Below are 23,217 nucleotides of genomic sequence, written 5' to 3' on the forward strand. Positions count from 1 at the left end.
TATTAACAACAGGAGATCAACATATTTAAAGAACAAGTAATTGACTCTCAACAGTATTCACGAATTATGTATATCGAAATTCAAGGGGTACCATAAGTACAAGGAAGACAATCTTACAAAAATTATTCAAGTAGTTGCAAAGGCAGATAATATCACTGTAGAAGATGAAGATATTCAAATAGCCCATACAGTAACAAAAGGAATCATAAGAAAATAAACTAGGCCAATTATCGTACAATTTTTGAATAGACAACTTAGAAATAAATGGTTTCAACAAGAAGTGAAGAAAGTGATCAAAACGACTGATTTAAATGAACATCTAATACCTGAACTTAAAAAAAGAAATAAGTTAAAATATATTTGTATTAAAGAAAAAAAATTCTAGTAAGACAATCAGAAAATAAAAAAGGCAATAAGAATTAAAAGTGAGCAGGTTTTAACTAAATTATAAGATGGTGTTAACAAAAAACTGTGATTCAGGAACTGATGATTGATAATCAGTATAAGAATGATTTCTTTGCTAGTTCAAATATGATTAATGCAATACAAATGAATATACGTAGTCTAAGTAAGGATTTTGATTTTTGGTGTTACTTATTTACAATTAATCCCACAGAAAATACATATCATAGTACTTACAGAAATCAGGCCAAAACGAAGAGTTAAGTTTATATAATATAAAGGAGTATAAAAATACTATAAAGCCAAAGATTATAATAAATCTGGAAGTACTTTAGTATTTGTAAGCAATGAAATAAATGCACAAGAATAAACTGTTGAATTTAATACAGCTGAAGTAGTAACATACAATGCACGTATAAAAAAAACAAATTTTGTGTTATAGAAATTTATTGATCTCATTAATATGCTAGGCAAGGTTACATTGAACAATGTTTAAAAAAATTTAATGAAAATAAAATGAAAAATGTTAGGGGACAGTTTTTGTTCAATGCAAATTTTAAATGATTTTGTAAACATTTGAAAATTAATAAATCACATACAGATTTATATCGTATGGAAAAATCATTCGTCAGTATCTGTATCTTCCCTAGTATAAAAATTGATACGTATATTGAAATATCAGTTAAAGTATAGTCTGAAAGTAAAATTAATAGTTAGCATAACATAATATACTTTCAAGAAGAGATAATTTGGTCTTTCAGTGCTGCATACCCACTACAAAGAACAAGTAAAAATTAATCTCATCCTTTATTTTTTTTAGGGAATCATATTGTACTAGGGTGCTGGCTTCCACTACTGCTAACATCTGTAATTAACGTGATTTGTACTAGGGTGCTGACTTCCACTACTGCTAACATCTGTAATTAACGTGATTTGTACTAGGGTGCTGGCTTCCACTACTGCTAACATCTGTAATTAACGTGATTTGTACTAGGGTGCAGGCTTCCACTACTGCTAACATCTGTAATTAACGTGATTTGTACTAGGGTGCTGGCTTCCACTACTGCTATCATCTGTAATTAACGTGATTTTTTATCCCCAATATTAGGCCTATTGGATTATCTATAAATATAATAATACTGTCTGTTGTATGTCCATGTCTTTGCAGGGTTTGGATGGAACTTCACCAAAATTGGTAAGGTGGTTCATTAGGTACATGCAGGGGTACATACAAATTTTCAGTTTGGCATTTGCGTTTTGCGGTTTTTACCACTACCTCCCCTTCTGTGGATGGATATTCACCAAATTTGATATGGATGTTCATTGGGTCCATGGGGAGATGCATGCAGATTTTCAGTTTTGCAGTTTGCGGTTTTTATGGGCGTCTTTTACCAGTACCTCACCTCCTGTGGATGAATATTCACTAAATTTGGCATGAAGGTTTATAGAGTCTATGCGAAGATACATGCAAGTTTGCGATTTCACATTTTGTGTTTTGCAGTTTTTATGGGCGTTTTTTACAATCACGTATAAGGGAAGCAACTTTTCATGTCCTAAGACAACCTTTCAATAATCATGAATTTACACAACTTCCGTCCAGGGGACGGGTACTCCAGCTATTAATGCAATACTAAATCCCACCGAAAATGTCGGAGCTTTCGTTCAACAATGCACAGAAGAAATGTTGGAAACTTAGCCTGAATGCGAGAGACACGGTTACGTATTAGAATTTCAAATAGCCTGAAATTGAGTTAACTGATAATTTAAATATAGTAGTTAAACTGTACTTTGGATTTAGCAGTTAAGTAAAAGCCGATATATAGTCAGTTTATTGATACACATGGTTTTCTTTTTTAATACAAATATATTTTAATATGCAAACAGCAACACAATTTACAATAATAGTTATTACAAATAGTTATAACGAACAGTAATTTATATACAAAAATTTTAAAACTTACAACCAATATAAAGTCTTTTTTCTAGTCTGTAACTTTTTCGATATCTTATCGAGGGTTCACCATGAGCGAGTTAATTACGAGTTGACGTAGGTATAATTCACATTAAAAGGGAGCTAGCTAGCCCCGTAGTTCTCATTGATACCACTCAGATTACAGGTCATGTTTTCACCGATGACGTTAGGTAATGTTTTCGTAAAAGTACTAATGTCCGATGTGAATCCACTGACGTTGAATGATTTGTAATATTCGAAATTGATAAATGCTTCTGGTCAAATATCTGAAGTTTTCCGATTGATAAGCGTTATAACAATCACAGTTACAGCTACCGAAGTTTATAGCACACTGACTATAGCAAACTAATAATAGTCTTTTTTGGCGCGTCGCGCTGGTTATATTTATAGGCGTGTGGAGAATTTCTAAAAAATTCGGATTACGTAACAATACAAAACTACACTAAACGTTTACATATATACATATATTGTTGATTCTTACACTCGAGAATCTTATACAACTTTAGAGAATAGGCGGGAGTTGCGCAATGTATATTTAATAGTATAAGTTATGTATGTTTATAAATACAAATTTAATCTAAACAAACGTTGATATCGAAATAAATATATAATAATAAATTCGCCACAACACAAACGTGAAACCTTGATTCGTGTTCTCACTGATGTACTCACAGAGACAGCCACAAAAACAGACATGTTTGTTGCATTGCTGAAATATTTTGTAAGTCGATTAAAACTCGTGCGGGAAAACAATGATGGCCCAATCAAGCGATATTGATAGTTAAAATTGCTTTTTGGATTGAATTTAAATCTTATTTTACTTTGTTATGCTCTCGGGGAAAAAGTGGGATTTATTTTGCAACACCCCTTAGAATGTATGAGCTTAGCAAGTGTAACTTTTTTCTTTTAATATAATGTACAGTTATTATGCAATAAAAATATTTTCGTGACAGAATTGGGTCATACAACACTGTATCTAGCAACATAAAAATATTTTCAACTTTTACGTTATTGTTAGGTACAAACACTTTATCGACCAGGTGGTTAAGGCGCTTGACTCTCCATCTGAGGGTCGCGGGTTCAAATCCCCTTCCCACGAAACATGCTCGCCTTTTCATCCGTGAGGGCGTTAAAATGTGACGTTGGTAAAAGAGTAGCCAAGAGTTAGCGGTGGGTGGTGATGACTAGCTGCCTTCCCTGTAGTCTTTCATTGCTAAATTAGGGACGGCTAATGCAGTTAGCCCTGGTGTAGTTTTGTACGAAATTCAAAACAAACAAACATTATCGTTATCTTTCAGCTACCAATCAGAATCAGTTTAGAGTGTTTGCATAAGAATCGTGCTATCTCGATAATGGAAATGTTTCATCTATAACGTTCATTTTAACCCACCGTTAGAGAATTTTTATAACCAGTTATTCCACCATTTGCACACATGTTTACGTTACTAGCGTTAAGCACAAATGATTTTACATACAGATCCAATAGTTTATATTACAAAAACAACTATAATCTGTTTAAAACAAACAAACACATGCATACGAAACGTATTTGTAAGTTTGAGAATATTAAATAAATTACAAATACGAAAATTAATTAACAAAAGCAATAATAACTTAAACCATATAGAGATACCGCCTTTGTAGTTAAGGGTTACCTACATATTTCATTAAACAATGATAACAGTCACGTTGTAAACTTCAATGTACTCTCTTTGTAAGTCTTTTTTTTTTCTTCTTCAAAAAACCTTGCATAAAGTTATCTAATTCTACTTACTAAACCTCACTCAGTCTCAAAGTGCAGTGAGATAAAAAATATTACTCAAATGATCAAGTCAAATGGTTTTCTTTTCTCAGAAAGCAGAAAGGTGACATGTTTTAGTTTTTCAGCTTTGAATAACTTAACTTTAATGGTTTTCTTTCAGGCAAAAATATATATAAAAAAGATACAAAAGGATCTTAGCCAATATCATAATATATGCATGCCTAAATGTGTTCTGGTAAAAAAAAAAGAATTGCGTGGGCAAGGAAACTACATGATGTAGAATAAAACAATCCAGGTAAAACGCACTCCAAATTAAAATAAGTTTATTGATGAATTCTATTTTTCGTTGTTTTTTTACACCCTATCTCTTTTAAAATATGTTTTTCTGTCACTGGAAATCTGATGAAGGGCTGTTGGTTGAAATGTATTCATAGTCATCAATAGAGTTCTTTTAATTTGGTGACTAACAGTGTTTGCCTCCTTTTTTTTTTCTTTTCATGTCTAACTGCTTTGACGTCCGCGCAAAGAAAATTAACGTTTGTTACGGTGTGAACACCTTTTCCAAGCTGGCAAAACATGATTATAATTAATTATACTTGTCATAAGACATTAGTATTAGGCCTAATACTATTGTCTTACGACAAGTATAATTAATCAAAATTTACCATTGCTGTTAGACGTGAAACCCTAAAGTTGGAAAAGTAATGAAATTTAGTTGTGATTAAAATCATGCAAGATTGCATATTGTTAGGCAAGATGAACTATTGAATACTTTCAAGTAAGAAACGTGTTGTTCAAGCATTATTAACGTACATATAAAGCTGTTTCATTTAGCCACTGTTTATATAAATTAAATTGTTGAGTGTTAAAAATGTGTGAAATAAATTACACGTTTTAAGTTTTCTCCTTGGTTTTAATAATTCTTGAAATTGCTAATAAGTGCACAGACAACAAATGATATTTGAAGAGAGCTGAGCATTGAAATATTAATATAAAAACTTTTCTCAGCTATGTTTTCAGATATTGATGTCAGCTTATAGTAACTTCAGTGACACTAGACTAGAGTAACTTTGTTTACACATTATTTCACCAGCTTGTACAGCAAACATACAGTTTAAACCGTTAAAAAGTTTCTTTAACAGCACTTTAGAAGAGTTTTACGTTTACTAAAAGAACTCTATAAAACAATAAAAATCATCCTTTTTGTGATATTTGGTTTAATTTATTGGTTAATGACAGAGAGAAAATAGAACTATCACTACTAATTAGAAGAAGTATATTCAAAGAAGATATATATATATATACTCAGTAAATTCACTCACAAAAAATAATGTGTGTGGTATTAATGTCACCCCTTCCGGTATGTTAGTGATAAGTTTAAGAACGCTTAAATTCGGTTGTTGTTATTTTATTTCCTGCCGTGGACAAAGCGCATATAGCCCATTGTGTGATAAAAATCAACAACAAGTTAATTTCTGTTTTTATTTTAGAGAGGCATAATTACTTGCGCGCGAGGTCTAAAAAATAGCGTAATAATATTATTGGGTGAGTTTTTCAGGCGTCATTATTAGAGCATGCGCATTGATAAATATATGGATAACGATATGCTATGTAACTTGTAGTGTCGCCGTTTCGAGAAACATAACGATGGCTTTAGCAGGAAGTGTTAGGCCTAGATCTATATATATTATGAAATTTTTCGTTTCAAACGAATATCGAACCATGAATAATGTGTTATACTTATACTAATAATATTAGTAACAGAAGCTGAACAATATTTTGAATTTCACTAATGTCAATGAAAGGAGCTGACTTTCGTAAAGGACTTAAATTTGCGTGTGTTTTCTGTGAACCTGAGACGGAATTGAGTGCTACTAGTACTACAACTAATAATAATATGGGGATTTCGGAAAGTTCTCAATCACAACCAGAGAATTGTAACGTTAATTCACCCTCTCATGCTGTGGGTACATCGTTAGGCGTACCATTACGAACTTCGAAACATCATTCAACCGTACAGTCAGTTGAGAATTTTAAAATGCCTATGCCTGAACGAAGTGAATTGGAAAGAAGGTTCACGAAAGTTTTGGTGAGTGAATTAAGTGTCATTAAAATTTATTATTTTTCAACTAGATCCGTAATACGTAATAGAATTTATGAATTACACTTATCTATTAAATTTTGATAAAATAGGTAACTGTGATTTTTCATGAATGCATGTCGGGAAGTAAAAAAATAAACTTAATCGCCTAGAAATAAAATTGAGTAAGTGGTATACACTGTATTTATAAAAAAAAGGCAAGAAAAGCTATAGTCCAATAATAAGATTCGACATAATTTGTGATTATGAGGTCTAAATGATTTGTTAATGGCTTAACTTAAGTTGTAAATCTATTTTTAATTGTTTCCTTATATTCTACCTCCTTAAGCTTTTACTTTTAGAATAGTGAGACATTATTCTATGATATGCTTCAATGGTTTTGTACATATTATTATTAGAATTAAAAGTGATGGTGAAAGCATCATATGTGACAATATAGTTTGTTTAAAAAAAGAATAATGTTGTGTAATGAATAATGTAGATACTAAACCACTGTTGTAGTCTGTATTAAGGATTGAGGTGAATTGAAAATAAAATAACTTCTAAAATAAAAGTAACTAGCTAACTCTCACACTTTATCCTCTTGCAACTAAAAGGGTTGAACTCTATTTTTGTAATTTTATGTATTATAATGTACAAGCTGATAGGTTTTCTGAAATGACACTCAAATATGATAGTCACAGAATTAAAGATCTAAATTCTACATCTTATTTCAGAAGTAGTAAAAACTACCCAAGTAGCACTATTAGCAGTTCAAGATTGTTATGTCTATATCACATACAGTCCAACATATGAATCTTGTATATTGATAGTTGAATAGTCACTTGTAGCACAAAATTGAACTTCATCAACCATTTGCTTACACAAAATGTGTGCATATTATAGATTGTTTTCCTTGCAACATTTGAAAAAATTATATTTCTCAAGAAATAGCCTTTAAAGTTATACAGCTTCTGAGAACAAAAGAAAAAGCAAGGTGACAGAAGAGAGCCATTTAGCCTGTGATCAGCTACAGCAAAAACACAAAAAAAACAAGTTAAATGTAATACTAGACTGTAATTTACTTATCTGACAAAAATTTTAAATCATCCAAACTCGTTGCTTTTATTTCCTTCCCTCATTTATTAACACCATTTTTTACTAAAGGTCACAAACATTAAAGTATAACCATCATTTAACTGAAATTTGGTAACACACATCAAAGCTAATTGCTAACTGCCATCAAAGTTTATAATGTGAGCAATTTATTGCAGAAATTTTAGTACTAGTATAAAATAAGTTAAACTTAATTTCAAATATCCTATCAGTATTACCAACCAATTTACTTATTTCTTATTTTCCTTATTTAATGATAGTAATAGGGGCATAACTAGTAAAATTTATGGATGACATTAAACCATTGGGTATTTCTATCTGTACTGAGGAATAAGGTACTACAGAATGAATTTTCTGTTGGTTTGTTGAACAAATATTTGGCAAGTGACCTTTACAATAAGTGCAAGTTAATGTATTTAGGCTATCATAATTTGGATACCACATCTAATATAGATGTGACCCCACTCAATAGTGTGATTGAAGAAAAAAGTGTCCATGTGTTGGTTGATAAGCTACTCAAACTGTAGTTGAACTGTTTTGTTGCTGGTGTTTAGTATGTGTCTTTATAGATATACTGATTACAAGTCAAATATGGTAATTATTTTTATTCAGATAACTAGTTAGGCCTTACTTAGAATATTGTGTATAGTTTTGGCCTCCTTATCTCAGAAGGATATTGACTTATCAGAGGGAAGCTACTAGGATGAATCTGAGCTTGAAAAAATTACCTTGTAGGGATAGGTTAAGATCTCTTAACTTTTTTTAAAAAAGAAAGATAAAAGAGGTGATCTTATTTAAACTTGTAAGACTATCCAAGAGATAACCTCATAAAAGCTTCTGCATTATTTATGGTATATTCTGAAGATAATATGATGAGAGGATACAAGTTTAAGATTTCGATAAGGAAGGCCCAAGTTAAAAAAGCTTATTTTTTCTAACAGGGTGATTAATTTGTAGAATGCACTACTGTTGGCAACTTCACATATTGCTGGAAAATAAATGGTGGGCTTAAGTTTGTACTTTTCTCAAAGGTGGGTGTATAGGAACAGTGTGAAAGACCAGGAATATTAACATTGATTTTCCACTTAATCTCATATAAATTGCTGTGCTCCATTACTGCCAATAGCAACTCATTCCATAAGTTATTCACACTGCTAGAAAAATAAAACTGATTTACCTTGAACTTAGCCCGTCTTTTCTAAAATTTTACCATGTGCCATCTCATCCTCTTATCTTCAGAAAACAATGCAAATATATTGAGGCATTAATGTTATTGATCCCCAAGATAGTCTATTAAACTTCAATAATATCATATCTTTCTTTTCTCAAGAGAAAGAAAGTTGACATATCTTGATCTATCCCTATAAGATAACCCTTCCATTCCTGGAATCATCTGAATATTCCTCCTCTGAACCTCTTCCAGTAAGTATCTTTTATTAGATAAGGAGATCAAAACTGTACACAGTATTCAAAGAGAAACTTAACCAGGGGTGAAATTTGCCAGTACTCACTGGTACTGAGTACTGGAACTTACTTGAGCTACTTTTACAGATATGCATGCATTCCATTGTTCTGTCAGAAATAATTTATTCATTGACACAAAAATTTTCATTTTTTATATATGTACGTAGATTTTGTTTTCTTTTTTCAAAAACAGGTCCACTTTACCCAGCTGAGTACAGGTCTCTAATTTTTTTTTGAGAATTTTACCCTGAGCCTAACTAGTGAATTATGGAGAGATAATTACCTCTTTTGACTTCTAATCAATGTCTGTAGATACACCGTAGAATTTTATTAGCTTTACTACTAGCAACGGAACACTATTTTAATGGGTTGAGTGAATTAAACAACACCATGGCAAGAAATTTCTTCAGTCATGTTATTGATTCCCATCTATATTAAAGGTGGGATTAAAATTATGAAAACCCAAATGCATTACTTTACACTTACTATATATATAGCGTGTTTAATGGTCGTTTACCATAAATTTGTGTAACTAACCATTTAACCCAAGTCACTCTGTAGTACTTCGACATTCTCAATACAGTTAAAAATACCCAAAAATTTAAAATCATCAGTAAACCTTACTAATTATGCTCTTGTTAATAACATTAATGTAAATAAGAAGGAGTAAAGGCCTAAGTACTGAACCCTGAGTTAATCCACTAGTAAATAAGTAGCATGAGTGCAGTTTTACTTGATTCTGTTAATGAAAACCACTTAGTTTCTCCCATCCATCCACCATATGATCCAGTTAACTTGTCTTTCTCCAGTTCCTAATTATATAATTTTTGAAGCTATACATTTATATTGCAGCTTTTAAGTTCAGCAAGTTCACACCCTTTCTATTATACAGATAACGAGTAACATCCCCGAGAAAAGAAAACCGACTAGGAAGACAAAATTTCCCTTTGGTGAATCCGAATTGGTTTTCACTTGTTTATGATATCATACTTAAATAAATGTGATAATAAAGCTTGTTTTATCAGTATATCTAGAATTTTTACATTATAAAAGATGGACAAACTGGGCTATAATTTTTAGGACACATTTTACCATCCCCTTTAAAAATTTGAGTTGCATAAGCAACTCCCTAATAGTGATCAAATGAGGTCTCAGAATAGACCACACACTAATCACAATCAAAATATGCCTGTTTTGGTTTTTCAGACAGTTTTCTTTCTACCACTAAAGTAAATTTTTAGTTCTTTTCTAAACTTTTCTACTGTTTCTTCTGTGATTATCAAACTTACTGATTCATCTTTTGTGAGATATGTTATGAAAAGCTTTAGGAAAATGATAATTAATAAAACGAATAGAGATAAGCTACAAACTATATTATTGCTGTCCACATTTGGAGGTATGTAAGGAAGTTTAATTCATTAAAGGCTAGCTTACATTTACAAGCGTACATGTAATTTTTTTGTTTTTGCTCACAATTGTATGCTAAGTTAGTGTGACAAAATTAGGAATTGTCATGAAAATTATTACAATATATTTTTTTATAACATGAGTAAAACAATAGTATGACTAAAGAAAATATCTTTGCATAATGATGGATAATCTACTCAAATCATTGAAACAGTGCAATTAGAAAATCCAATAGAATTTTAGCATGTTTATACTGTTGCAATATATTCTATCTATGGCCAGGTCCTTTTGGATAATTTGGGAAAAATAATGCCAAGTTCATTCCACATAGTGATATCAATTAGTTTCTTTTACAATGTTTCTACAGGATAAGTTTATTGTTTTTTGTAGGCCTAAGTTCACAAGCAATGTTGTACCAGAAATTCCTAGACTAATGGTATTTACACTTAACTTGCATGTAACTTACTTGTATAAGTTTCTTACTAATCAGTTGTTAGCTGAATGTAATGACTAAATTATTGCAGAGTAACTTCTCAGTCACTCATTACTTCATTGATTCTTGTATTTATATGTACCTTTATTTCTACAAATTACATGAACTTTCAAGATATTGTATCATCATTATGATTAGTAGCTCCATATAGCAAACAACTAAATTAAAATATTGAAAATAAAGTTTGTAATGATAGACATATTGACTACTGGTCAAAATATGTAATTATTTCTAATGCAAACCACTAGTTAACCAACCTTTCTTGGAGTATACTGTGTACAGTTTGATCTCCTTATCTAAGAAATGATATTGACTTATTGGAAAGGGCTCAGAGGAGAGCTAATAGAATAATTCCAGAGATGAGAGGATTATCTTATTTTCTCTTAAGAAAAGAAGAGGTTATTTTATTCAAGTTTACAAGATTATTTTGGGGATTGATAGGTTAAAGATGTCTGATTTCTTTGTGCTGCATTTTGAAGATAATAGGATGAGGGGACTTGAAAAGATAAAAAAAAAGGTTCCAGTTATGACATTATTATATTTGTGATAGGATGATTGATTTTATGGAATAAGTTGCTATGAGCAGTAATGGAAGCCACTACTTTACAGTAGTTTGAGAAGGAAGTCAATAATTTCTTGCAAAATAAAAAGTGGTTTCAATTTTTACTTTTCTCAAGCAGGTGGGTGTGCAAGGACATCGTTAATGGACCAATATTATTCCATTGTTGTCCATATGTTGTTATTAATTTTTCATTAATTTGAATTATCCAAATGAAACTAGGAATATTTCTCTGTGCATTAATTTTTGAAATAGCAAAGTAAGTGAAACATGTCCATTAATGAAATACCAGATTACAATCAAAGATTACACCATCAGTTCAACTGCAAGTGTTGTTCATAAATACATGATATGTATTCATACCACAAAACTTGGGTAAATACTAGAGTTGGTTGATTTAGTGAAATTTGATAAATGAATAATTGTTGGGCTCATTGATTACTCTCGCAGAACACTTGGATATGTGGAATAATCAGAAACACTAACTCTAATCAGTTGATTATTTTTGTGATTCATGATACTAATCGATTAAGCTGAACAGCCTTAAATAACTGAAAATAATAATGAGAAATCATTATGTCAATATTTTGATTACTTGAATGGTTGGAATAATTAGAAAACTAATTTCATTTAGATGATTATGTTTGTAACATTAATCAATTTAATTGTAATTTTGATTAATACATTATTTTACCTGCCATTAATCAGTGTAACTGAATAGATATATTTGAAGTTTTTCCAATTAAATCACTTTTTTGTTTGTGTTTTCATGAGAATGCTCATTTTTAACGGTAGTACAGACTCAAATGGAATAAGAACAACCGACCATTTGTCTAGAAATCACATAATAAATACAATCAGGCAAGTGCAGGTTAAACTATGACTGCCTAGCAATTTCCAACCCTTGTGTAGGATCTAGTAGGATTCTAATCCCAGATCACATGATATACATACTGTTAAAGTTACATTTTGCCATTTTGAGTTGGAAAGTGTGCTTTAATAATCAGTTTAAAAGAACATAGCTCACTAATTATAATTATCTGTTACATTTAAAAATCTCCCCTTATTTTATCTTTCAGTTGATCGTAAAACCTTAAAGACAGTATTATCATGGTACCATATAGAAAGTCCAAAAAACAGTTATCTACATGTATTTGTACTGGACCTTTAAAAAATTTAGGCTATTGATAGATTAGAGATGTAATATGAATTCAAAAAGTGCAATATCCTTTGCCCAATTATAGGAACTTGCTAAGCATGATATTCTATTACACTGTCAAAAATAACATGTACATATTAAAAATGTATGAATGACTAATATACACCTCTTATATAACATTTTTGTTCATTACTAATAATACAAAAATTCTTTAAAGCTTCAAAACTTTACATGTGTTATTGCTGCTTATTTCATGTGTATGTAGTTGGTGGTGCTATATTTAAGAGTGAAATACAATGTATATCCACTACAGTTGTATCTAATCTGAATATGAAGCTGGAGTAATGCTGCTGTCTTATGTAGTATGAGCATCACTCCATAGTAATGCATTTAATTGTAGATGTCCTTAAGGGTACTGAAAATCACTGATTTATAATGATAATTTGACTGTTCTTTTTTTCTGGTTGTAGAAATAAACATTTTTTAAAACTTTTTGAATGTAATTTCACTGTAAAGTTACATGTAATGTGGCCAGACTACAAGATATATGATGTGTATTCTTTCTAACCTGTTGAAATACAGTTTCTGTGGGTGACCATTCACAGGTTTGAAATTAACTATTAAAAGTGTGTTTTATGTTTGTGTGAAAAAAAAATTGACTCACTAATTTACTTTTATAATTGGAAATTGTAATTTGTATGGATGTATATATATATATATATATTATATGATGTAAAGAATTCAATAAAATGCTCTTTGATAATCTTGTAAACTATATTTTTAATGTTGTAAATTAAATGTTAGTGGGAACTGTAGATCTTACTGATAACATTCAGATCAAAAGGTTTAATAATATAGGCCTAGAAAGATAGTCAGGAAATAGGTAGTTGTTTTTTAAGGTAGAGAATCGAATAGTGTGTTTTTCATAAGGTATTTAGATCTTTGTTTAGGAGTTACTTTGTACAAGTAAGTTGATTTGTTTTACATTAGTTAACATAATTTATAATGTAGGCTTACAACAATTCAATGCAGTGTACAAGTATTCAAGCTTGTAGAAATGCTAAATGAGAAAATAATGTAATTTATTATCATTGTGTTCTGGACATTGAATTATTTTTACCAAATAATTTGAAATAACCCAGTAACGAAAGAACAAAAGAAATAAACCATAAGGTAGTAGATGCTTCAAGTCTAGCTAAAAGGGACATGTTACCAAGGTCAAAGGTCTATATGGAATAAGAGCTCTTGATCAATACCAGAAAGAGTAATTGTCATAACTGTGGGAAACCTGGCTATTATAGCTGAGACTAAGAAATCAACAGCTCTTACTAAGCCTTGAAGAGAGAGCACAACCAGATCATGAAACAATATGAAGCTAATGAAACATCGAGAAAACAAGGATTTATGAGTGATGAGAAAACTTTGTATGTTAATTGACACTAGTTCCACAGCTAGAAGATGGGAAATTACCTCCCGAGATGAAAAAAGAAAAGGGATTGATGCAAACTGCAGGTGTACATAAAGTTTCAGCAAAAGGAAATTTTAAAGTTACCCTTAATATAGGAAGCTTCTCTGTGCCTCAGGATATGTGAGTAATTGACTTCAAGGAAGAGTGCATTTTGTGAACTGGCTTTGTACAGAGACCTGGATGCAAGGCCAGGCTAGCTTCAGATAGCTTCATAATCTATGACCAGGAAATCCCTGTTCACCTTATGGCAATTACTGTGATGGAGGTTAAACTTCCAATGGAAACGAACAGTGGTTATGGCACCACCAAGAAGTGAGATACTCATATCAGAAGAATATAAGAACAGTTTTCATCTCATGACTGGGGCATAATGAAACCAAATATTCCAGCATATCATGAAAAATTGGTGGTTGGAAGAGCTCTCCTGGATGTGGAAAATAAATGTCATACATGACTTTATCCAGGAAAGAATTACATTAATTTGTGATAAAGCAAAAGTTAACTATGCTGTAAGTGTCAATAAAACTGGATTCCACTGAGGTGTGCCCATAAGTGGCTCAATAAGTCTGAAAACTTATAATCCTAAAAACAAGGTTTTGACATTCATGCTAGGCACAACACAGATAGACCATTGTGTAGCTTTGTGCATATTGACAAACAAACCATCATTGTGACATGCCATTGCTGAACATTTCCTGTCACAAGAGAGAACAAACTCTTGAAATGAAGTAGGTATTTAGAGAAGAGGCAAATCAAGTAAAAAGTCATCCACTGTGATCATCATTGGAAGTACCTTGGTGAGAGAACAGCCAACAGAGTTTCTGCAAAAACTACTTCCAGAAGGATTGCCAGTAGATTCACCAGACCACCTATCCGGGAAGAACTCCCCCAGGGACAGGACATCCAATGACAAGAAGGGATAAGATGTCATTCCACCTGTAAACCATGCGCCTCAGGAGAACAAACCACCAAGAAGACTTGGTGAATAGAAATTTAGTGTATTTTTTTTTGTATTAGTATTGTGTGAGGGACTTTACAATCCAGGAAGGGGGCAGTGTTGTAAAGCTAGATTTTTAATGTTGTTTAAATATTAGCTATAGGGAGCTTGTAGGTCTTACTAATAACGTTCAGATCAAAAGGTTTAATAAGAGGTTTATAACACATAGCAAGTTTTAAGGATGTGACAGAGTTTTCTTGTACATTTGAAGGAGGATTATGAATATGAGATAGTTGTGAAGTGTGTAGAGTCCTTTCAAGTGTTTCAAGAGTAGAGTTGGTTGAAAGATAGTCAAGGAAATGGGTACATTTTTTTCAAAATAGAGAGTTTTCATAAAGTATTTGGATATTTGCTATTGCATTACTGAGTTACTTTGTATAAGTAAGCTGTTTTGTTTTACATTAGTTAACAGGATTTTTAATGTAGGCCTACAACAACTAATGGCATTAAACAAGTGTCCAAGTTTGTAGGAATGTTAAATGAGGAAATTTTATTATTGTTACATGAATTTAATGTTGAGTTATTTTCACCAAGTAGTTTAAAAGAACCCTCCAACAAATAACAATGCTACAAAAATATTTTTTTTTATATTTTCAATGATATAAGTTTAACTGAAAATTTTAGTGTATAGAATAATTTAATAATGGAATAAGTCTTCCTTCTTAAATCTGTGAAACATTTTTTGGAAAATTAATTTTGACATAGTTTTGAAAATGAGTTAATTTCTATTAGTACTTGTGTACTTAATCATTTTTTTGAAGTTCGTTCTTAGAAGTGTTAATCAGGTTTTCAATTTAAGTGGATAAGAGAAATTTGTCTTGAAGAAATATTAGTACTAATTAATGTAGAGGATAATACCTGGTTCATGTGTTAGTAGATGTATTAGTGTTTGCAGAACGTATGTTTTATGGTTCATGTGTCAGTGTTTGTAGAACATTGTAAGTTTCAGAAAGGGTTTTATATTGATTACAGTTTAGTCAGACCTTTTTATAGATACATTAAAAATTATTTCTTAGATAAATGAATGTTATGTACAAATGGAAATGCTTCGATAATTCCTTAATAGTTAGGAGTAGTTTTATTACAATGTATTATCCAAGTTATAATTAATGCTATGAAAACTATCTTTTTGTCGTATTTATTTCATCAAAGATAACCAGGGGGGGGGGCATGAGAGTTTTTCCATATTATAAATGTATTTGTAAAGTGCTTTTTGATACTTGTGCCCAAAACTGTGTTACTTTGATGAGAAGGGAAGAATTAATGATGCCACATGTATGAGTATTTTTCAAAATTAGGAAAATTCTTGTATTGGACACACTTATTGTTCATGTCATTTTCCAATTCCACATGTAGCAGAGTCTAGCTATTCTATAATGGAAGGCTTTTAGTATTTACTAATGTTGGATAGAAATTGTTCTATTCTCAGCACAGGCATTTAAGAAGTTTTGTTGCATACAGCCATTTGTAATATGACTACATTTTTAGTTGCTAGAAAATTACTACATTGTATAGTATAAAATATAAGTATTGGAAGACATATCTCTTAAGAGTTAACATGATGAAGGTGTAGACATGTCCCAGTGTTGAATGTTTTTGTAACCTTTGAGTGTTTAGTCATATTCCAAGTAATAAATTACACAGAGATTAATAGTCAGACTGGTTTTTATTAAAAAAAACAAACTTTCCAAATGTACTGAATTTGTGGCATACACACCTTTACAAATGACAGAAATATAGTGTTCACGGACTGTTAGTTTTAGGTAGAAATTAACCTTAGTGTCTACACACGTGGGTAGGCCCACAATATTTAAAACATGTTTCAAGGACCTGTTACAATGTGTGTCCTCTCATTCTGAATGCTACAAATATATATTTTTTAAATAATCTGTGTGCACCATTTGTATTTTCATGTTACATGTTGCAAGTAAATATTTTTTATTTGTTCCATTGAAACTTTGGCTAACTTATACAATTTATTTAAATGTTGACTATTTTAATAGATACAGTATGTACATGTTATAAGTTTTTCTAGTAGTATTACTTAAAATTCAATATAATAAAAAGAAGACATTGTATATGACTGTTCCTCTTTTTATAATGAAAGAAATTAAACTTTTCGATCACATATTTCTGGTGTATTATAAACTATTATGAGACCAAATGTACTTCCTTATATTTTATTAATTCGTTTCCAATTTTAATCTTAATCGAAAATATGCACATTTTCTTAAAGATATCGGAAGTTAGTTACCATTTTTCTCTGCTGCCGCTAAACTTTAAGATTACATCTTTATTATGGCACTGTTAAAACGAATTTATAGTTTTGATCGAAATACACCACAAAATGAAAACGGAATATGTATTAAACCTACATAACATTTGTTTTTCGGAAAGAGAATTTAATTTATGGAGACTGCAACTGTAAGTAATACGTATATTAGTTCGTGAAATAATCGGTAGTTGACCGCTTTGCACCGTCATGGCGCTTTAATTAAACTTATCTATTATTTAGTTACTGTTTCAGTGGCTTAGAGTGCAATTTTCAAATAGAAACGCCAGTAATATATTCCACTTGAAATATTAGGTAGTATATTTGAAAGCATTATACTAGGGCTTGACAGAGAATCCGGGATACCAATGGTGACGTCATGTGCGAATGAACTTCTCACTAAACAGGAGTGGCTAGAAGTAGCGTTATTTCGCACGCTTTTGTTATTTGGTGTGTATGTGTGGTTATTCCTTCAGCAGTAGCCCAAAGTTATGAAATGATGTAATGTTTGGCCACCCACCGTTCTCCTTTAGTATCATGTAATACAACATATTTACATGTTTGACTTTAGCTTTTGGAGTGGTATACTATTTGTTTATGAATTTGCATGAATCAGATAACAGGCGTGAATTATCTCTTTTTTTTTTCTAGTGAAAATATTTAAAATACTTAAATTCTAGTGGCAATGAACCTTTGACATTAGTTGGCGCACGAAGCTATAATGTGTTTTCATTTGATAGTGGAGTTCGTGTGACGTTAGATTAAAAAAGTCAAAACATCGTACGAAAGGATGTGAAGAAACAACGTTGAATCAAAAGAAAGGGAAAACATTTATTCAAACTGCGTTTTGAGCAGCTTCTCTGTTAAGCCTAACAGTTTTAATGACGTTGTATCATTACATCCTCCGTTTTAATGTGAATACTGAAATTTCTCAAATAATTTATAAATCCATCGAGGTAAAAACTGATGAACTGAGACGGCATAAATCGGTAAACATGTTAACTTTGAATTCTAAGAAATCTTTAAGAATGGCCATTTAAAGTGGGGCAAAAAGTTTTTGTGCATGACTTTAAAAGCATCGTCGAAGTTAAACTCAAAACTGGTTCTAAAGGAACAATATGGACAGTTAATGTATTATTCTATATCTCTGTACTACCTTGAAACGTCGAACTGGAAACTTTTGCTAGATTTAACAAACTTGGTTCTAAAAGGGGCAATATGGACAGTGAATATATTATTCTATATCTTTCTGTACTACCTTGAAATTTCGAACTGTAAACTTTTGCTAGATCTGACAAACTTGGTTCTAAAAGGGACAATATGGACAGTGAATATATTATTCTATATCTCTCTGTAATATCTTGAAACGTCGAACTATAAACTCTTGCTAGGTAAGACAAACTTGGTATTAAAAGGGACAATATAGACAGCGGATATATCATTAAGTACGGAAGTAATTAATACCAGAAATAGTGATGAAACAAAATGGCTGCCATAAAAATCACCCGTTTAAAACCACCTTTAAAATATCTGAATATTAACAATAACTATTTCACAGTTGTGGTTGAGCAAAACTAGAGCTTATTGTACTTATAAAGCCTCCTAAATCGTTATATATACTTGATTATGGAGTGTATCAAAATGTCACTATTTCAGTAAATTTTTATAGAAGTAAGTAAGTAAGTGACTTTTTCAGACAAGCGCACAGAAAAAATGACTAATCGTATCGCTCTAATTCTTTAAAAGAACTCTTCCGTTTGGGTTCCCAATGATTCCTTTTTTGTACCGAAAAGGATACTATTATATATATATATATATATAACGGCTTGGTATTGCTGGTCCACAAAATTAAAGCTAATAAAAAGGAAACAAATAAGTATAATAAAAAATAAAATAAAATTTTATAAAAACAAGTAGGGATAGATATATACGTCACCTAGCTAGTTGTAATATAGAAAGTTTTAATGCTACCAAAAGTATTGAAACAAGAAAGTCAAAACTACAAAAACTGGGTTACTTAAAGGCTTGAATTCTCAAGAGGCAGAACGCCTTTCTGGACCGTTCCGCCCAATTTAACCCATAAATATCGAATTGTTATTTTTATCCGTGAACATTGACTCTTCAACGGGTCCATGGTGTAAAATCTTGTAACGTACCCATCTGGAAATTACTGTGTAGACAAACTTTATCTGTTGACGTGAATTCATTAGCAGACTTGTAACATTTTATTAGCTTTCGAACCATTTGATTTGTACTGAATAATGACCTCTTAACATAGGAGAACAACACAAGGTTATTACTTGTAGATCTATTTTCACAACAGTTTCAGTGACAATCGAAACCTGGTAAGGTCAAAATTGCAGTAAATGTCAGTATAACTTCACCACACCCACAGTATAGACAGTCGAACTGATAAACAAAGCTTGCTTAGAGCAGGGATTTTATCTGGGAAAAGGATGGAATTGCTATGTCGTTATTTTGTGATTTGGAAATGAAATTGTGTGTGAAACTTGAGGAAAGGTAGGTTTACTGTATTCGAATTTTTATAAGTGAACGGATGGAAGATATTCATAGGTAACTTATTGATGAGAGATTTGGGAAAATATTACTTTTGAAGAAACAGCTCGCAATTGAGAGGGAATGGGAAAACGATTCAGTTAGATATTGCTATGTAATGATGAAATAAAACACGTTTTTTGTAATCTAAAGTAAGAGTTATTTTTTTACTGTAAATTTGAGACTTTTAACTGTTCGTACATTTCGAAAGGGGTGAAACACGAGATTTCAGTTTGAAAATTATGAAGGCGGCTATTATATGTGTTGATTTGTCCAGTGCATAGGTAATTAGAAATATGATGTCGTACCATTTAATTTTAGAGCTACTTAAAACTTTTATAACTTTACAATTAAATTTATGAATGTAAAAAATAATATTCTAATACAGAAATTTCTAAAGTTTATAATTTTAATGACAAGAAGAAAGTACAACTAATATTAACCCACTGACTGCTACTGCTGTAAACGCGCCCGGAATGTTTGCAAGCCGTACACCGTGTACGGCACACTCGCATTCAATGGCCTAAGGCAGACCGTACCCTATACGACGAATCAGCAGTCAATGGGTTAAATAAAACGAAATAGTCTACTGAAGAAACTTCGACACCACTATTTGCAGTTGATCCACAAGTACGTACGTTAATGCATACACAAGTGTACTTTTGGTTTCTTCACTTTACGCTCCGGTTTTGAAATAATTTGATGTGCTTTAAACATTAATTTACTTAAAGTAGAAAACGTGACAAAGGTTTTTCGAATGTATAATTTGGTGTATTTATGTTTGTATGACTAATACTGGCCTGGTGGTTAGGGCGATCGACTAGCAATCTGAGGGTCGCTAGTTCGGATCCCCGTCGTCAAACATACTCGTCTTATATAGTCACACACACACACACACACACACACACACACACACACACACACACACACACAAATATAAAGAAACCGCACAGAAGATTTAAGACAAAGTTCAAGAAAAAAAGAAAAAACAACAACAGTAGATACGATGGTAATAAAGTCTAGGAAAACTATGTTTTGGGCCTAAATCCTTCTTCAGATGAGGTTTGTTATATACTGCATTGTTTGTGACATTTGTAACTTGCTGTACATTGCTGTTAATTCAGTGACACATTTCGCGAACACAGACGACACCTATTGAATCGTAATCTTGACTTACCAGTCTCAAGATACTTTTCAGACGACAAACACGACTTGTTGTCCTAAGATCTACACCAAAAACCGTTATTTACGTGGACGCCTTATTTATACTCTTGGTATAATTTGTCCACTTTTCTTATGGACCAACATTGTGAATTACATTCGCAAAAAAACGTTGGCAATGAAAATCGGTAATTTCTGCAAAAAGAAATAAAAATCATAATAATAGCAGCAACATATCAATATTGATTTTATGTAACTGTTGAAAGTTGGAGAGACTGACAACGCTAGAAACCGGGTTTCGATACCCGTGGTGGGCAGAGCACAGATAGCCCATTGTGTAGCTTTGTGCTTAACTTGAAAGAAACAAATACTAGCGTTATATTTACAGTTTCATGAGGTACAGATATAGTCCATAGTTCCGTTAAAGTTCTCGTTATCAACGTAGTCGCCCCCCAGTGGCACAGCGGTATGTCTGCGGACTTACAACGCTAGAAACCGGGTTTCGATACCCGTGGTGGGCAGAGCACAGATAGCCCTTGTGTAGCTTTGTGCATAATTAAAAACAAACAAAACAATCAACGTAGTCATGGCGTTGAAGAGGATTCATAAATAAAATTAAAACACGTTATCATTTTTTTTTTGACTTTTAAAGATTTAAGCATATGTTAAACTGCCGTGTCACTCGCCTTTTGGGTTTTCGTTTGTAGAGTGCAGTCATTAATTTTTAGGATATTTTTGGTTATACTTGAGACTCTTAGTATCATATATCTGTAGTCAGGGCCTTCCAGTGGGCCACTGTAAAACTGAAGTTTTTTAAAGGTTCCTTTTTGTAAATATATATATATATCAAACTAAAATGCAGATTTAATTGTATATAAATAATTTACACTTGACTGATGAAAAATGTGAATTTCTGTACCCATCTGTAAAATTTCATTGAAGAAAGTCATTACTTTGTGTGCGATGACAAAGAATTTACCGCGTAAATTGTAATAAAGTCTGAATTACTCCACCACATCAAAAATTCTACAAAACCCTTATATTCCCATGAACCTGTATTGGATAATTATAGAAATATCATGATTACGATATTGAATTTTTTTGTAATGTTTTAGTTAAAACATATAGGTTTACCTTTAAATGTATAGGTTTTTAAAGGGTTTTTTGGCCTAATTTGAATACAGAAAATGGAAATAAAGGATTTCTTAGGTTTGAAAGGTTTCGCTGGAAGAACTGCTACTGACCCAAATGTACTTGTGATTTTAAAGCTTATAAATGTCTGTACAATCACCCATGTTTGTTTCTTTTATATTTTTGGCGTGTAATATTTTCCTCAAATCAACGTATTTTGTGCGAAAAATGTTTTGAGTGTGTGTACACATGGAAACGCAGACTAACCTACGCTGCTTGGTTGCTCAACTTACCCTTATTATCGAAACAAAAAAAATTCAACCAATAGAAAGGCACTAAAAATGAATAATAGTTTATTTCTCTAATTAGAAGTTTTTTGCTATTCTACCAGCGGCATTAGGAAACCAGAAATATAGCTGAAAAATTTATCGGGTAAGTACTTAATTAATTGCCCTGGTTAGAAGTACGTGCTGGATATAGATAGCGGTAATATATAAAGAAGAAACACACCCACCCACGTACAATTTAGATTTATCGTGCTTACGAATAAAAAATTAGTTAAAGTATTGTATTTTTTTTTATGTGAGGTTATGTTCAATATTATGGGATAAAATTAATGACTACTAAGCTACAGAGAAGAACATCGTCAAGGATAATAAATCCAAAGCTGTAGGAAAATGAGATCATAAAAGACGAACAATAAATCAGAAAATGTAAGAAAATGAGATCATGAAACACGAACATTTATTATTTCGCGCTCTATTTAAGCACTGCAAAATGTCTCAAAGCAGGTTTATATGCTTGTTACTGACATTTTGTGTAGGGTATTCCTTTTACGAAGGACTTGCTGAATGTTTTCCCCATTTTCATTCCCGTAGTTTACTATTAAGGCCATTTAATATACAAGCATTACGTACATGATATACAATAGAGGCACGTAATTTAAACGTAGTATATCGTAACTTAATAGTGGTGTACATCAGATAATATCTGTAGTGAGTCATTATCCAGTCATTTGCGTGTAGGTTATACGTATCTGTATGTAAGCTATTATTTAAGAAGATAGACACAACCCAGCTTACTTTTAACGCCCTTATTACACAATTTGTGTTCTAGGAACAGTACCCGCCATTTTCTATCTCTGTGGACTTGACCACAGTCGAATTGTACTCAATCATCGTCTACGTACTTGTCCGTTCAGTGTATGTGTGTGTGTGT

General features: G+C 31.7%; 1 protein-coding gene across 1 annotated transcript in view; it reads left to right on the forward strand.

The window, feature by feature from the left end:
* The first annotated feature begins 5,778 nt into the window (after window positions 1-5,778).
* The window catches only part of LOC106478881 (formin-like protein CG32138), a 125,428-nt gene continuing 107,989 nt past the window's right edge, over window positions 5,779-23,217 (forward strand). Inside the window, exon 1 of the mRNA XM_022382573.1 lies at window positions 5,779-6,225. Within this exon, the coding sequence (XP_022238281.1) occupies window positions 5,929-6,225 (297 nt within the window). The 5' untranslated portion in view covers window positions 5,779-5,928. The remainder of the gene's footprint in view (window positions 6,226-23,217) is intronic.

Source organism: Limulus polyphemus, unplaced genomic scaffold (genome assembly GCF_000517525.1).
Source record: "Limulus polyphemus unplaced genomic scaffold, Limulus_polyphemus-2.1.2 Scaffold258, whole genome shotgun sequence".
Taxonomy (NCBI): domain Eukaryota; kingdom Metazoa; phylum Arthropoda; class Merostomata; order Xiphosura; family Limulidae; genus Limulus; species Limulus polyphemus.